This window comes from Acipenser ruthenus, chromosome 32, assembly GCF_902713425.1.
Source record: "Acipenser ruthenus chromosome 32, fAciRut3.2 maternal haplotype, whole genome shotgun sequence".
Lineage (NCBI taxonomy): Eukaryota > Metazoa > Chordata > Actinopteri > Acipenseriformes > Acipenseridae > Acipenser > Acipenser ruthenus.
In genome coordinates this window covers 13566730-13584359 of record NC_081220.1, presented here as the reverse complement: position 1 = coordinate 13584359, position 17630 = coordinate 13566730, and the positions used below count along the sequence as shown (strand labels likewise).

Below are 17630 nucleotides of genomic sequence, written 5' to 3'. Positions count from 1 at the left end.
CTACGGCCAGGTGGTGCGCAAGTAGCGTGACGTCACACGTTTCCTGTTGTCCCGGAAGTCGGTTTTGCGGTTGAGCGGTGGAGAGCGAGAGAGAGAGAAGTTCGGACTAGGGGGGCGAAAAAAAAAGTTTGCTTTTAGTTTAGAGTCGCCGTTTCTGTCCAAACTAGGATGGTTTTTGCAAGCTGAAAAACGAAGGGAGTATTTATAACCCGCGTCCTGCGAGCGGAGACAGAGAAGCGAAAGAGAGAAGCGAAGGAGAGACTTTTATTCGGTGAGGATTTTAATATGTTCATGAAAACATGTTATAACTTTAAAGGAGGAGGGGGGGGGGGACAGCGAACTGTGGTGGTGGGACACGTCCAGTTAGTTAAACTGGGAGAACAGGAAACACCAGAGAGATGTACAGTCTGTCCCCCAGCACTTCACGTACAGTTAAACTAAAGGTCTTGTTTTATAACTTGGATCAAAACAGGTAAATTAAGAAAGCATGTGAGAGTTTGTTATGTAAAAAAACAACAGCAGCAGCAGCGATCAAAATCGTGGCTTTACATTCATAGACTGGCATTATTGAGACGGGCAGAGAGTCGTGGAATAAAACGTGAGGCTGACTTTATTAACTGTTTGTAGCAGAGTAAAGAAATATTGTTTTTGCTGTCAAAAAAGTTCTTAAGACTAGGTGAGGACTGACCAATTTAACAGAATAATACTACAAATACTAATACAAGCAATTTAAAAACACAATCACAAATTATTATTATTATCATTATTATTATTATTATTATTATTATTTAAACGAGCGAGATGTGTTACAAAACATGCCATACGTAGATTTAATTCGCGTGCGACAAAGGTTATGAAACGATTACTAACCGTAATGTGATCGTGACTAATCTGGCAAACGTGTGGTCTGATTTGACGAGAAATATTTACCTAGCCAGTAGTACCAGCTTTGAGACGCTTTACAATCGACCCGACGAAGCAGGTAAATGCGTGAACATATTATTGATAATAACGTACACTTGGAAACATTTACAGATTCGAAAACTAGTAACCAAAAATCGCATGATGTGCATGTGGTTTTTTTAACCTGATAGAAAAAAGACACATGAGCGATCCAGTTAAGACGAGTTCTGGTTTTTGTACTCCTGCAAGATCAGCTAGGGTACACAGTGAAGGGAGGGGAGGGTCAGTCAAATTAAAGTTTTTAGTAGGAGAAAAATTAAAAAAAAACATTTTTTTAATTATTTTTTTTTTTTTTTACTGTATTACAAAGTCGAGGAAAACGTGCTACAGACTGCATCGTACTATCGGGGGAGGGAGGGGGGGCATTGGTGTACAGATAGCGACAGAAACGTTACCTTTGATGTTGGGTCTACTACACTATGACGTATTCGACTTTTCAAGGGTCTTGTAACTGGAATTCACACTAGCCCTGCTGTCTGGGTTTCAAAACTAACTGCAATTCAGTCTCACCCTGCTCCTGAGCGTTTCAATAATAATAGACTTGATTGAGTTCTGAACCCGAGGACTGGGTGCAGCAGCAGCAGCAGCAGCAGGGCTAGTGTGAGTTTGTAACCCTGCTCAAACTCCTGGCTCCTAATCATTTCAATATTAATAATAATAATAATAGACTTCATTGAGGGGAGCTCTGAACCCCAGGACTGGGTGCAGCAGCAGCAGCAGCAGGGCTAGTGTGAGTTTGTAACCCTGCTCAAACTCCTGGCTCCTGATCATTTCAATATTAATAATAATAGACTTCATTGAGGGGAGTTCTGAACCCCAGGACTGGGTGCAGCAGCAGCAGCAGGGCTAGTGTGAGTTTCTAACCCTGCTCAAACTCCTGGCTCCTGATCATTTCAATATTAATAATAATAGACTTCATTGAAGGGAGTTCTGAACCCCAGGACTGGGTGCAGCAGCAGCAGCAGCAGCAGGGCTAGTGTAATTCAAGCTCAGCATGCTTGGAAGGCACAGGCCTCTAAAACAAACAGAGTAGATCAAGTAGATTGCACAGGAAGGCTGAGCTATCACTGAGATGTCAGTCAGGATTCACCATCGAAATTACAAAGGCTTCAGAAACAAAGTCAAGTAGAGGAAAAGGTTTTGTCTAGAACAAATAATGAGACCAGTTAATAATCTGAGAGCGCGGGTGGAATTAAAGACAGTGTACCCCCCCCGCTAGGAGCTGAGTTTGACACCGCAGGTCTAGTGCCTTTGTCAGTGACACTGATAGGAGAGCGGACACTGCACTGGCTGATAAGAAACTAGGAAAGCATGGCAAATATCAGACTTCCTGCCAAGATGGTTATCTGGGGCAGCATTTTTTTCAAGAGAGAAGTATGAACTTGAGGTACGTGAACTGATTATTAGATGAGAGGGATCTCCACAGAAACCAGGGGCTGATAATCAGGCGAGGGTGGCTGGTGTCGATCGAACTGATTCACCATTCAGAGTGAGACGAGTGAAGAAGCAGCTGCTTGGGTTTGTGACGATCGCTGCTTTTCTTAAGACTCTGCGGAGAGCAGCGATCCTCACAAACCCAAGCAGCTGCTTGTTCCCTCGCTGCTCCTGGAATGGTAAACTGGCACCCTCAGCAGCAATGCCCCTTGCTCGTGGTGAGCTCGCTCTGAATAGTGGAGTAGGGGGCTTGTGCAGCACTCGTCTGCACGCCTGTTTAATGCTCCTGTCATCCTCGTGCTAGTTTGCATTCCATGTTGAATTCCATCTGCGTCCTCTATTGATCTGTGAAACAGTTAATCACAAGGTATTTATCTAGAGCGATAGTCACAAAAGCATTAACCCATTAAGTGCATTTGTCCTCGTTTGTAGTTTTTTGGGGACCATTTTTAACTGGGATCTCCCTGTTATTTGAATTTTAACTATATTGTTATGATAACTTCCTCGAATTTTGTTAACCGCAAAAGTCTGATAGTATTGTATCGAAATACATAAATACAGCTCGTGTTCTGAATATTGTTATTTTTTTAATAAATAATAATCAGGCATGTAATGGGTTAAGTCCTGAGTTATTTAAACCTACCCTTTTTTCTGCAATTTTTAAAAACATTTCGTACATGAAAGGGTTAAACTCGAAGTGAAGCCAGGCATGAATCAGACTGCTGTGCAGCGTTGTGTTTATTTTAGCTAAGGTATCCCAGACAGCTCTTGTTAATTATTGATCCATTATTCATTCAAACGGGAGGAAAGCAATAATAGACTGTTACCTTAGCAAAACGCTTCACTTTATAAGAATCGATCCATGTCCTCAATGCTAAGCATCGCCTCGCTGTTCCATTCACTCTGAGGAGTCGGGCTGGTCAGTGCGGTGTCCTTTCAGAGGACCCGGGCTGGTCAGTGCGGTGTCCTTTCAGAGGAGTCAGGCCGGTCAGTGCGGTATCCTTTCAGAGGAGTCGGGCTGGTCAGTGCGGTGTCCTTTCACAGGAGCCGGGCTGGTCAGTGCGGTATCCTTTCACTCTGAGGAGTCGGGTTGGTCATTGCGGTGTCCTTTCAGAGGAGTCGGGCTGGTCAGTGCAGTATCCTTTCACTCTGAGGAGTCGGGCTGGTCAGTGCGGTATCCTTTCAGAGGAGTCGGGCTGGTCAGTGCGGTATCCTTTCAGAGGAGTCGGGCTGGTCAGTGCGGTGTCCTTTCAGAGGAGTCGGGCTGGTCAGTGCAGTATCCTTTCACTCTGAGGAGTCGGGCTGGTCAGTGCGGTATCCTTTCAGAGGAGTCGGGCTGGTCAGTGCGGTGTCCTTTCACTCTGAGGAGTCGGGCTGGTCAGTGCGGTGTCCTTTCAGAGGAGTCGGGCTGGTCAGTGCGGTATCCTTTCAGAGGAGTCGGGCTGGTCAGTGCGGTATCCTTTCAGAGGAGTCGGGCTGGTCAGTGCGGTATCCTTTCACTCTGAGGAGTCGGGCTGGTCAGTGCGGTATCCTTTCAGAGGAGTCGGGCTGGTCAGTGCGGTATCCTTTCAGAGGAGTCGGGCTGGTCAGTGCGGTATCCTTTCAGAGGAGTCGGGCTGGTCAGTGCGGTATCCTTTCACTCTGAGGAGTCGGGCTGGTCAGTGCGGTGTCCTTTCAGAGGAGTCGGGCTGGTCAGTGCGGTATCCTTTCACTCTGAGGAGTCGGGCTGGTCAGTGCGGTGTCCTTTCAGAGGAGTCGGGCTGGTCAGTGCGGTATCCTTTCACTCTGAGGAGTCGGGCTGGTCAGTGCGGTATCCTTTCAGAGGAGTCGGGCTGGTCAGTGCGGTATCCTTTCACTCTGAGGAGTCGGGCTGGTCAGTGCGGTGTCCTTTCAGAGGAGTCGGGCTGGTCAGTGCGGTATCCTTTCAGAGGAGTCGGGCTGGTCAGTGCGGTATCCTTTCAGAGGAGTCGGGCTGGTCAGTGCGGTGTCCTTTCAGAGGAGTCGGGCTGGTCAGTGCGGTATCCTTTCACTCTGAGGAGTCGGGCTGGTCACTGCGGTGTCCTTTCAGAGGAGTCGGGCTGGTCAGTGCGGTGTTCTTTCAGAGGAGTCGGGCTGGTCAGTGCGGTATCCTTTCAGAGGAGCCGGGCTGGTCAGTGCGGTGTCCTTTCAGAGGAGTCGGGCTGGTCAGTGCGGTATCCTTTCACTCTGAGGAGTCGGGCTGGTCAGTGCGGTATCCTTTCAGAGGAGCCGGGCTGGTCAGTGCGGTGTCCTTTCAGAGGAGTCGGGCTGGTCAGTGCGGTATCCTTTCACTCTGAGGAGTCGGGCTGGTCACTGCGGTGTCCTTTCAGAGGAGTCGGGCTGGTCAGTGCGGTATCCTTTCACTCTGAGGAGTCGGGCTGGTCAGTGCGGTATCCTTTCAGAGGAGTCGGGCTGGTCAGTGCGGTGTCCTTTCAGAGGAGTCGGGCTGGTCAGTGCGGTATCCTTTCACTCTGAGGAGTCGGGCTGGTCACTGCGGTGTCCTTTCAGAGGAGTCGGGCTGGTCAGTGCGGTATCCTTTCAGAGGAGTCGGGCTGGTCAGTGCGGTATCCTTTCAGAGGAGTCGGGCTGGTCAGTGCGGTATCCTTTCAGAGGAGTCGGGCTGGTCAGTGCGGTGTCCTTTCAGAGGAGTCGGGCTGGTCAGTGCGGTATCCTTTCACTCTGAGGAGTCGGGCTGGTCAGTGCGGTATCCTTTCAGAGGAGTCGGGCTGGTCAGTGCGGTGTCCTTTCACTGTGAGGAGTCGGGCTGGTCAGTGCGGTGTCCTTTCAGAGGAGTCGGGCTGGTCAGTGCGGTATCCTTTCAGAGGAGTCGGGCTGGTCAGTGCGGTATCCTTTCACTGTGAGGAGTCGGGCTGGTCAGTGCGGTGTCCTTTCAGAGGAGCCGGGCTGGTCAGTGCGGTATCCTTTCAGAGGAGCCGGGCTGGTCAGTGCGGTGTCCTTTCAGAGGAGTCGGGCTGGTCAGTGCGGTGTCCTTTCAGAGGAGTCGGGCTGGTCAGTGCGGTATCCTTTCAGAGGAGCCGGGCTGGTCAGTGCGGTGTCCTTTCAGAGGAGTCGGGCTGGTCAGTGCGGTGTCCTTTCAGAGGAGTCGGGCTGGTCAGTGCGGTATCCTTTCAGAGGAGCCGGGCTGGTCAGTGCGGTGTCCTTTCAGAGGAGTCGGGCTGGTCAGTGCGGTGTCCTTTCAGAGGAGTCGGGCTGGTCAGTGCGGTATCCTTTCAGAGGAGCCGGGCTGGTCAGTGCGGTGTCCTTTCAGAGGAGTCGGGCTGGTCAGTGCGGTATCCTTTCACTCTGAGGAGTCGGGCTGGTCAGTGCGGTATCCTTTCAGAGGAGTCGGGCTGGTCAGTGCGGTATCCTTTCACTCTGAGGAGTCGGGCTGGTCACTGCGGTGTCCTTTCACTCTGAGGAGTCGGGCTGGTCAGTGCGGTGTCCTTTCAGAGGAGTCGGGCTGGTCAGTGCGGTATCCTTTCAGAGGAGCCGGGCTGGTCAGTGCGGTGTCCTTTCAGAGGAGTCGGGCTGGTCAGTGCGGTGTCCTTTCAGAGGAGTCGGGCTGGTCAGTGCGGTATCCTTTCAGAGGAGCCGGGCTGGTCAGTGCGGTGTCCTTTCAGAGGAGTCGGGCTGGTCAGTGCGGTGTCCTTTCAGAGGAGTCGGGCTGGTCAGTGCGGTATCCTTTCAGAGGAGCCGGGCTGGTCAGTGCGGTGTCCTTTCAGAGGAGTCGGGCTGGTCAGTGCGGTATCCTTTCACTCTGAGGAGTCGGGCTGGTCAGTGCGGTATCCTTTCAGAGGAGTCGGGCTGGTCAGTGCGGTATCCTTTCACTCTGAGGAGTCGGGCTGGTCACTGCGGTGTCCTTTCACTCTGAGGAGTCGGGCTGGTCAGTGCGGTGTCCTTTCAGAGGAGTCGGGCTGGTCAGTGCGGTATCCTTTCACTCTGAGGAGTCGGGTTGATTAGGGCAGCACTGGGATTTCCAGTGAGTCAGTTATTTTATTCATGCCTTCCTGAAACCAGAGCAGTTTTGAAATATTAACAGTTTGCAATTCAATAGGGCAGCAGTGTGGAGTAGTGGTTAGGGGCTCTGGACTCTTGAGCGGAGGGTCGTGGGTTCAATCCCAGGTGAGGGGACACTGCTGCTGTACCCTTGAGCAAGGTACTTTACATAGATTGCTCCAGTAAAAACCCAACTGTATAAATGGGTAATTGTATGTAAAAATAATGTGATATCTTGTAACAATTGTAAGTCACCCTGGATAAGGGCGTCTGCTAAGAAATAAATAATAATAATAATAATATAGAAAATTCTGCCCTTTTATAAAGAAGGTAATCGCAGTTCATTTGCATATTAATTTTTGTACAATAATTCATAATGCTTATACTGTGCATCTAGCATTAATATTGAGCTTCAAGGGATGTTAAAGGAATGCTTTTTATCAAACCTTTTCATTTCCTTATTTTTCTTTTAAATGTTTTTTTTTATTTCACTTTTATTTAACCAGGAAAGTCCCTTTTGAGATTATAATTAAATGTGGCATATCATACCAAAAACACCCCCACAAATTCATACGAGCACAAACCGATACAAACAAACGAATCAAATTACAAGGAACAACTCAGGAGCGTCGGCCGAAACAAAAAGCCGTCTCGCTACGCAGATTCGTTTGAACTCCTTTAAAGGTATCGAGACAGTAAGTTTCAGTTCTTCCTAAAGTTTATTCCAAGACCACAGAGCTAGAAAACTGAAAGCCTTTTTTTCAGTTTCCTTGCAAACTTTAGGAACCGAGAAACTTAGAACGGCCTGAGATCTAAGATTATGCCACTGAAGGGACTTGACAGTGTATGAAGGTCATTGGATACTTTGCCAAGGACTGTTTTTTTATGTGAGGTTGTAAATCCAGAATTAACTTATGAACCGTCTCTTTTATATCAGTAGCTTTGGCAGTATGTGTCTGATGGTTCTGCCAGTTGCCTGCAGTTTGAATAAGCTGTGCTTTCGTCTTGGCGTGTGTGCATGTGTTTCCCTGTGCGTGTGCCTCTGTGTGTGTGTGCGCATGTGTGTGCGCGTGCGTCCCTGTCTGTGCCAGTGTCTGTCTCTGTGCCAGTGTCTGTCTGTGTCTCTGTGCCTGTGTCTCTGTGCCTGTGTGTGTGTCTCTGTGCCTGTGTGTGTGTCTCTGTGCCTGTGTGTGTGTCTCTGTGCCTGTGTGTGTGTCTCTGTGCCTGTGTGTGTGTCTCTGTGCCTGTGTGTGTGTCTCTGTGCCAGTGTGTGTGCCTGTGTGTGTGTCTCTGTGCCAGTGTGTGTCTCTGTCTGTGCCTGTGTGTGTGTCTCTGTGCCTGTGTGTGTGTCTCTGTGCCTGTGTGTGTGTCTCTATGCCTGTGTGTCTCTGTCTGTGCCTGTGTGTCTCTGTCTGTGCTTGTGTGTGCCTGTGTGTCTCTGCCTGTGTGTGTGTGTCTCTGTGCCTGTGTGTCTCTGTGCCTGTGTGTGTCTCTGCCTGTGTGTGTGTGTCTCTGTGCCTGTGTGTCTCTGTGCCTGTGTGTGTCTCTGCCTGTGTGTGTGTGTCTCTGTGCCTGTGTGTCTCTGTGCCTGTGTGTGTGTCTCTGTGCCTGTGTGTGTCTCTGTCTGTGCCTGTGTGTGTGTCTCTGTGCCTGTGTGTGTGTCTCTGTGCCTGTGTGTGTGTCTCTGTGCCAGTGTGTGTGCCTGTGTGTGTGTCTCTGTGCCAGTGTGTGTCTCTGTCTGTGCCTGTGTGTGTGTCTCTGTGCCTGTGTGTGTGTCTCTGTGCCTGTGTGTGTGTCTCTATGCCTGTGTGTCTCTGTCTGTGCCTGTGTGTCTCTGTCTGTGCTTGTGTGTGCCTGTGTGTCTCTGCCTGTGTGTGTGTGTCTCTGTGCCTGTGTGTCTCTGTGCCTGTGTGTGTCTCTGCCTGTGTGTGTGTGTCTCTGTGCCTGTGTGTCTCTGTGCCTGTGTGTGTGTCTCTGTGCCTGTGTGTGTCTCTGTCTGTGCCTGTGTGTGTGTCTCTGTGCCTGTGTGTGTGTCTCTGTGCCTGTGTGTGTGTCTCTATGCCTGTGTGTCTCTGTCTGTGCCTGTGTGTGTTATCGGAGTAGATTAGCTGCCTCTTTAGCAGCTCATGCAGCTTGGTGTTTTCTGTAATGATGTGTGTTTATCTGATTGTAGATTTGGCTGGGGTTCTCTGTCCCTGGCAGGGAATTCTTCGCATATCTCTCTCCGCCTCGGCTTGTCCGCTCTGCCTGTTCACTCGCTGAGTCTGCTGTGTCCTGTGACTAAAAAACACAAGGTGCAGAAAGAGACCGAAACAAATAGAAGATACTGCCTGGCCGATTTATTAGGATCCTCCCTGATCACCTTAGAAGTGTCCCATAGTAAAATCACAGCAAAGTGCAATAAAACAAAGTATGGTAAAGCATAGGGAAGCATTGTAAAGCACAGAGAGGTCTGGTAAAGCACAGGGAAGCATTGTAAAGCACAGAGAGGTCTGGTAAAGCATAGGGAAGCATTGTAAAGCACAGAGAGGTCTGGTAAAGCATAGGGAAGCATTGTAAAGCACAGAGAGGTCTGGTAAAGCATAGGGAAGCTTTGTAAAGCACAGAGAGGTCTGGTAAAGCATAGGGAAGCATTGTAAAGCACAGAGAGGTCTGGTAAAGCATAGGGAAGCATTGTAAAGCACAGAGAGGTCTGGTAAAGCATAGGGAAGCATTGTAAAGCACAGAGAGGTCTGGTAAAGCATAGGGAAGCATTGTAAAGCACAGAGAGGTCTGGTAAAGCATATTAAAAATAAAAACATGTGTTATAATTGCAGTGTGACGGGTCGGGGGGTAGCTCTGTTTAACGGCTGGTGTTTTTGCTGAACGCAGGTGTGTGTGTGAGAGGACCAGGGAGGCTGCACTGTGCTGCACCAGCATGGAGTATGTGGTAAGACTGCACTGCTGCTGGGTGAGAGGGGTCTGTGGTTCTCCCTGGTGGTAGACAGTCTGTCTTTTGCTCGGTCAATCCTCTCTCTTTCTGTCTCTCTCGCACAGTCCCTGTATCTCTCTCCCCCCTCTCTCTCTCTCTCCCCCTCTCCCTCTCTCTCTCTCCCTTTCTCTCTCTCTCTCTCCTCCCTCTCCCCCTCCCCCCTCTCCCTCTCTCTGTCTCCCTCCTCCTTCTCCTCTCTCACCTCTCTCCTCTCTCTCCCCCTCCCCTCTCTCTCTCTCTCTCAATCCCTCCCTCCCCCCCTCTTGCCTGTCTCCTCTCTCTCTCTCTCTCTCTCTCTCTCTCTCTGTATATCTCTATCTCTCTCTCTCTCTCTCTCTCTCTCTCTCTCTCTCTCTCTCTCTCTGTATCTCTCTCTCTCTCTCTCTCTCTGTATCTCTCTCTCTCTCTCTCTCTCTCTCTGTATCTCTCTCTCTCTCTCTCTCTCTCTGTGTATCTCTCTCTCTCTCTCTCTCTCTCTCTCTCTCTCTCTCTCTCTCTGTGTATCTCTCTCTCTCTCTCTCTCTGTATCTCTCTCTCTCTCTCTCTCTCTTCCTCCTGGTGGATTGCTTGATCTGTCCTCTCGTAGACTCGTACAGAATCCCACAAGGTCAGGTTGCCTCCAGACCTCTCTGGAGTTTTAATTCCGGCTTTGCTCTCCTTCAAAGCTGTCTCAGCTACGAAATGCTTTCCCAGTACACTTCCACGTCCACCCAATAGGTCTTAAATGCTGTAGAAAGAAACGCCACGAAGTCTCAAACGTGGAACATTCTGCTGCTGTACGAGGTGAAGTCTTCCAGGAAACGCTTCGCACTTCCTCGGTCATCTCGCCTCAGCAGCGGCTTCTGATTCCAAGCATCTGACTGGCTGCAGTGCATGTCAGTCAATAGTGGAAGCAGCTGGCTTGTTAAAGGGGGTGGATTTGTCCCCGCCCCTTCAGTGGCTTCTTAACCAACCAGCTTCCGGCTCTGTTGACTGACACGCTTTCAGGCTGTAGCAGGACCCAGAGTGCACTGCTGAAGTGATCTAGAAAGTGTAATAAGCACTTTCTGTACCCTTGTGCAGCACCAGATGGGAGTCTTTATTATTCCTGAAAATACATGTTTGTTCTTAGTTTATGTGTTTCTTTCCACACTGCACATCAGAGATACTGTAAAACACAAACCTACCTGCCGCAAAATTTTCATGATTACTCAGTTCAGTTTATATACAGCTGTGGCCAAAAGTTTTGCATCACCTAGAATTTGTAGGCGTTTTTTTTTAAAACACTATATAAACATCATTTTACATCTTTTCATGTAAGCAGAGAAAATGGTATCGCAAAAGTCTACTGGCAGCCATAACAGTCGTACAGCATTTCATGTTAGATTTCGAAATGCCACAGGTTTTCATTAAGCAGGTTTCATTCCACTTCAAAATTAAATTGTATAGGGCGATGCTAAACTTTCGATAGCTGTAGAGTATTTCTGTATAGTTTACATGCACAAACATTTGTTGCTGTAAATGCCTCCATAGTGAGACGTGCAGAATGACGTCTCACTGTGGACAGGTATTTGTTGTTTTGCAGTATAGGGGTGTTAGTAGAAGTGCTGACAGGCTGTAGGTGCAATAAAACTGACGGGGAGGCGGGTTACAAGTGAACGAATCATCCTGCCCACGTGCAGCGGAGCACCCGGGTGAGTCCTGGACTGGAAGCACGGTGAAGGAGGAGGGGCTGGTACTGGAAGGCTTGCTTCTTGCTGGTGCTTCTTGGTGAATTGTGGCGATTCTTTTTTTAAAAACTTTTAAGAATCGAGTTTTAAGGATGCGATGAAGAAGACACAAAAACGGAGAAGGAAGAGGCCCAGCGACGTGCGCGAGCGTGTCGGAGTGAGAGAGTCGTTTACAGGGACCGGGATCAGCAAGTAACGCTGCAGGGCAAGGTGGGCAGAGTGACGGTAACGTGGGGGTAAATGCACGGTGAAGGAGCGGCAATTTGGAAATGTAGACAACTCTGGAAACGCTGATTGTAAAAGTGTGGTAAGGACATAGTAAAAAAAATATTGTAAAAGTGTGGTAAGGACATAGTAAAAAAAAAATATTGTAAAAGTGTGGTAAGGCCAGTAAAAAAAAATATTGTAAAAGTGTGGTAAGGACAGTAAAAAAAAATATTGTAAAAGTGTGGTAAGGACAGTAAAAAAAATATTGTAAAGTGTGGTAAGGACAGTAAAAAAAAATATTGTAAAAGTGTGGTAAGGACAGTAAAAAAAAAGATTGTAAAAGTGTGGTAAGGACATAGTAAAAAAATTATTGTAAAAGTGTGGTAAGGACAGTAAAAAAAAATATTGTAAAAGTGTGGTAAGGACAGTAAAAAAAACTGATTGTAAAAGTGTGGTAAGGACAGTAAAAAAAACTGATTGTAAAAGTGTGGTAAGGACAGTAAAAAAAATTATTGTAAAAGTGTGGTAAGGACATAGTAAAAAAAACTGATTGTAAAAGTGTGGTAAGGACATAGTAAAAAAAGAAACAAAAAAACAGTTGAAAATGTAGAACAGGGATTGAAGTAAGACTCCCATTGCAAAGCAGCTTGATCCATTCCTGGTTTTACTAACACTCCTGAGCTTGTTCCTTCTACTGTGTGGCTCATCAAGCTTATATTAAAACCTGGAATGGGTGAAACTGCTACGCAATGGGAGTCTTTTTCTCCGGCCCTAAACAGTAAAAAAATTATAGGACTCTGCCCTGTGTCGGGGGAGTCTGCTGACTCTGCCTCCCTCTACTCTGAGTTAGAAAACACAGCTGTGCCAGGTGGGATGACACTTCCCCTTGTGAAACATCCCCTTAGTAACAGCATAGCAACGCATAAACAAGCATTGTGAAGCACAGAGAAGTATGGTAAAGCATAGGGAAGCATTGTAAAGCACAGCGAGGTCTGGTAAAGCATAGGGAAGCATTGTAAAGCACAGAGAGGTCTGGTAAAGCATAGGGAAGCATTGTAAAGCACAGAGAGGTGTGGTAAAGCATAGGGAAGCATTGTAAAGCACAGAGAGGTCTGGTAAAGCATAGGGAAGCATTGTAAAGCACAGAGAGGTCTGGTAAAGCATAGGGAAGCATTGTAAAGCACAGAGAGGTCTGGTAAAGCATAGGGAAGCATTGTAAAGCACAGAGAGGTCTGGTAAAGCATAGGGAAGCATTGTAAAGCACAGAGAGGTCTGGTAAAGCATAGGGAAGCATTGTAAAGCACAGAGGTCTGGTAAAGCATAGGGAAGCATTGTAAAGCACAGAGAGGTCTGGTAAAGCATAGGGAAGCATTGTAAAGCACAGAGAGGTCTGGTAAAGCATATGAAATAAAACATGGCAAACCAGGGTAAACTATAGTAAATGCATTGTATAATCATGGGAAAAGCTCAGGAATGCTGTCAAATGAACGCACATTTACAGCGCTTCACTTTTATAAAGGTTAGTAAACTGGGGGATGTATAGGGCAGAATATTAAAACGATGGGAAATTCATTGTAAAGCTAACTATATGGTGTGTAATATAATCAGAGCAGATGTATTGTAAGTAAAGCACTTTGTTACTCAGTTAGTCGGCACACTTGTTTGGATAGGGGAGGGAGGAGGGGGTTGTATGGACACGGGAAGCTAACCTCCTTCCTCTCTCTGCCCCTCTCTCCCTCCCTCTCTCTCTCCTTTACCAGGAAGTGTAGCTGTATTTATAGAAGAGGATGTGGTCTGTGTGTGTGTGTGTGTCTCTATTGTTCCTGCTTTTCCAAACTGGAACATTGCACAACATCCATAGCTTAAAACACACAAACAGAACACCAGAGTGTTGCAATGGGACTCTTCCTGTTAATAAGAATTGAATGAATGTAAAACCTGGACTGGATCTGCAGTGGGAGTCATATTTCCATCAGTACTGACCTCAAAAAGTCGCTGCTCTTGTAGACAAAACATTTCTTAATATTTATCTGAACTCTCACCACAGCAGCTGTTGAGAGATTATCTTACAGTGTGTGTGTGTGTGTGGGAGGCAGGGGAGGGGAGAATTATGATGATCCTCTTTTTAATGCAGAACGTTCCTCATATTCAATTCAAACCGTCTATCGGCACACAGTGCAAGCAGTGCCAACACTGTCGTAGCAAAGCTGTGTCATTTAATACCTGCGTCTCCCGTGTCTCTGTGTTTCGTACAGTGGAGGGTGAAACGTGTCTCTGATTCAATCTCTCCACTGTCACACTGGTTACAGAGTCTGGCGCTTTCAGTCTGCAGTTTGTGGTCTGTGATTCTGTACTGGTTAGGATCTGTCTGTTTTTTGGTTCTCTCTCTCTCTTTCAAGCTATAGATAGTCACAGTACAAGCACAGTAGAAAATGCTGTGTTTTTCTTTCTAAAATTAATTTTCCTTCCTTTAGTGGTCTGTGTGACCGTTGTATCTTCGTTGAGAAAATATATTTAGAGAGAGAAAAGCCCACAGAGGTGTGGTAAAGCATAGGGAAGCATTGTAAAGCACAGAGAGGTCTGGTAAAGCATAGGGAAGCATTGTAAAGCACAGAGAGGTCTGGTAAAGCATAGGGAAGCATTGTAAAGCACAGAGAGGTGTGGTAAAGCATAGGGAAGCACTGTAAAGCACAGAGAGGTCTGGTAAAGCATAGGGAAGCATTGTAAAGCACAGAGAGGTCTGGTAAAGCATAGGGAAGCATTGTAAAGCAGAGTGTGGTAAAGCATAGGGAAGCATTGTAAAGCACAGAGAGGTATGGTAAAGCATAGGGAAGCATTGTAAAGCACAGAGAGGTCTGGTAAAGCATAGGGAAGCATTGTAAAGCACAGAGGTCTGGTAAAGCATAGGCAAGCATTGTAAAGCACAGAGAGGTCTGGTAAAGCATAGGGAAGCATTGTAAAGCACAGAGAGGTCTGGTAAAGCATAGGCAAGCATTGTAACGCACAGAGAGGTCTGGTAAAGCATAGGGAAGCATTGTAAAGCACAGAGAGGTGTGGTAAAGCACAGGGAAGCATTGTAAAGCACAGAGAGGTCTGGTAAAGCATAGGGAAGCATTGTAAAGCGCAGAGAGGTCTGGTGATGCATGTTCTGTTACATGCTCACTATAACCATCAGCTAAGCAGGGAGTCATGTTCTCGTATTGTGGTCTGTTTTTTAATATGCGTTGACATACTTTTCTGCTTCACAATGTGTTTCTGTGCTTTCCCATGATGCTAGGAACAGGATCTGTTGTTAGCGTTGACGTGACAGGATCTCCATTAACTCTGCAGTGTAAGCCAGCCCCTGACCCCCTAGAGCAATGTCCAGCTGCTCCCACTGACCACCCCCTCCTCCTCCCCGGACAGACTGGCCCCTGGACCGAGTTCAGGATTGTTTTGCAGAGACCGGCTTATCCAAACTTATCGGATTATACCCAAATGCATTAGGACAGGCGCATCGGGGGCTGGTGGTGTTGTGATTAAAGGTTTATAGCAGACACAGACAGACCAGTGCATGAAGAAGGGGGCACGTTTTCAAAAAAAGATAAACCGAAGAAGGGCTGCTTATTGATTAGGGGTGTGCTGATGGTCGTCCTCCTCGTTGCTTTTAATAAGTAAATATCGACAGGTGTTCAATAAACCCAATCCAGTCAGTTTATGACCTTGGTGTGGGCAGTGCCCCGGACGAGAGGAAAGTTTGTTAAAACACTCAGAGAAGGAAGTTAATTTCCATTGATTGGCATGCTGTTGTAAAGGTGAAGGAAGGACTTTTTTTTTTTAAATGCTTCCTAAATGCAAGTCAGAGTTTCTGCGCACTGCTTCTGTTGAGGTATTAATTTATTTATTTATCTATTTATTTATTTATGTATCTATTTATTTATTTATGTATCTTTATTACCTCTGTAGCGTTTCAACCCTGTAGGAGCTCTCTAATGGGTTTCTGCTACTCTGAATCGCTCAGGGCTTCAGTAATGGATCGGGCATTGACTGTCCCAGGCCTTGGGACCCGTCTGCCTGCTGTCTCTGAGTGACCCTGAGCTGGCCTGGCTGGTGAATCTACTCTGAAACAAGGATGTTAAGACTCACAGGGCTAGAAACTCACACTAGCCCTGCTGCTGCTGCACCCAGCCCTGGGGTTCAGAGCTCCCCTCAATGAAGTCTATTATTATTAATATTGAAATGATCAGGAGCCAGGAGTTTGAGCAGGGTTAGAAACTCACACTAGCCCTGCTGCTGCTGCTGCTGCTGCTTCTGCACCCAGTCCTGGGGTTCAGAGCTCCCCTCAATGAAGTCTATTATTATTAATATTGAAATGATCAGGAGCCAGGAGTTTGAGCAGGGTTACAAACTCACACTAGCCCTGCTGCTGCTGCTGCTGCTGCACCCAGTCCTGGGGTTCAGAACTCCCTTCAATGAAGTCTATTATTATTAATATTGAAATGATCAGGAGCCAGGAGTTTGAGCAGGGTTAGAACTCACACTAGCCCTGCTGCTGCTGCACCCAGCCCTGGGGTTCAGAGCTCCCCTCAATGAAGTCTATTATTATTAATATTGAAATGATCAGGAGCCAGGAGTTTGAGCAGGGTTAGAAACTCACACTAGCCCTGCTGCTGCTGCTGCTGCTGCTTCTGCACCCAGTCCTGGGGTTCAGAGCTCCCCTCAATGAAGTCTATTATTATTAATATTGAAATGATCAGGAGCCAGGAGTTTGAGCAGGGTTACAAACTCACACTAGCCCTGCTGCTGCTGCTGCTGCTGCACCCAGTCCTGGGGTTCAGAACTCCCTTCAATGAAGTCTATTATTATTAATATTGAAATGATCAGGAGCCAGGAGTTTGAGCAGGGTTAGAAACTCACACTAGCCCTGCTGCTGCTGCTGCACCCAGTCCTGGGGTTCAGAACTCCCTTCAATGAAGTCTATTATAATTAATATTGAAATGATCAGGAGCCAGGAGTTTGAGCAGGGTTACAAACTCACACTAGCCCTACTGCTGCTGCTGCACCCAGTCCTGGGGTTCAGAACTCCCCTCAATGAAGTCTATTATTATTAATATTGAAATGATCAGGAGCCAGGAGTTTGAGCAGGGTTAGAAACTCACACTAGCCCTGCTGCTGCTGCTGCTGCTGCTTCTGCACCCAGTCCTGGGGTTCAGAGCTCCCCTCAATGAAGTCTATTATTATTAATATTGAAATGATCAGGAGCCAGGAGTTTGAGCAGGGTTACAAACTCACACTAGCCCTGCTGCTGCTGCTGCTGCTGCACCCAGTCCTGGGGTTCAGAACTCCCTTCAATGAAGTCTATTATTATTAATATTGAAATGATCAGGAGCCAGGAGTTTGAGCAGGGTTAGAAACTCACACTAGCCCTGCTGCTGCTGCTGCACCCAGTCCTGGGGTTCAGAACTCCCTTCAATGAAGTCTATTATAATTAATATTGAAATGATCAGGAGCCAGGAGTTTGAGCAGGGTTACAAACTCACACTAGCCCTACTGCTGCTGCTGCACCCAGTCCTGGGGTTCAGAACTCCCCTCAATGAAGTCTATTATTATTAATATTGAAATGATCAGGAGCCAGGAGCTTGAGCAGGGTTAGAAACTCACACTAGCCCTGCTGCTGCTGCTGCACCCAGTCCTGGGGTTCAGAACCCCTCTGTGTAGTGTATCAGTAAGCTTACAGAGTCACAGTTCAGACGTATTCATGCTGTGATGAGATGTGCAATCGGTTCATTCAGAGCAGATTTGCCAGGTTTCGCCTGATTGTTCAAACTCCTGCACCTGCCTGGTCATTTTAATTATATAGCTACACGAACAAGGGGAGTTCTGAACCCCAGGACTGATCTCAAATTGTGATCAACACTGCTGGGCACTCGACCAATAACAGAGAAGCTACAGAACTGCCAGCAAGGCACTTGGCCAGTGGCATTGTTTTAGGGCTGTTCCTCACAGACCTCTCAACCAATAGGGAGCCCTGTGTAAAGCTAACCAGACTTTCCCCACAGTGCGAATGCAGTTTGGAAAGGGCAGGTCTTGGAACAGAGCTCTCAACCAATAGAAAGCGTGCTGCATTGTTGAAACATTAACCAATAGGATCCGCATGGCCAGAGTTCTAAACCTTCATCCAGTGTCGCTCCACAGTACTGACTGCCCAATGGCATTGTCTCAGCTCTGAGCATTGTCCAATAGGCTGGCTCGGGCAGGTCTCATTTATGACCCTTTGTCCAATGGCGTGGTTTGTCTAGGGATGTGTTAACCAATAGCTTTTCCCTTCTGGAGGGGAGGGACTGTTGGAACCT

General features: G+C 47.4%; 1 protein-coding gene across 3 annotated transcripts in view; it reads left to right on the top strand.

Moving 5' to 3' along the window:
- LOC117395410 (SHC-transforming protein 1) overlaps positions 1–17630 on the top strand; it is a 37202-nt gene continuing 19572 nt past the window's right edge. The window contains exons 1-2 of one of the 3 annotated variants that reach the window (XM_059006435.1): positions 1–271; positions 9283–9340. In XM_059006435.1, the coding sequence (XP_058862418.1) occupies positions 9329–9340 (12 nt within the window). In that variant the 5' untranslated portion in view covers positions 1–271; positions 9283–9328. Of the gene's footprint in view, positions 272–8630; positions 8706–9282; positions 9341–17630 lie in introns of those variants that run through there. The other 2 variants (XM_059006436.1, XM_059006437.1) reach the window with 2 other exon arrangements.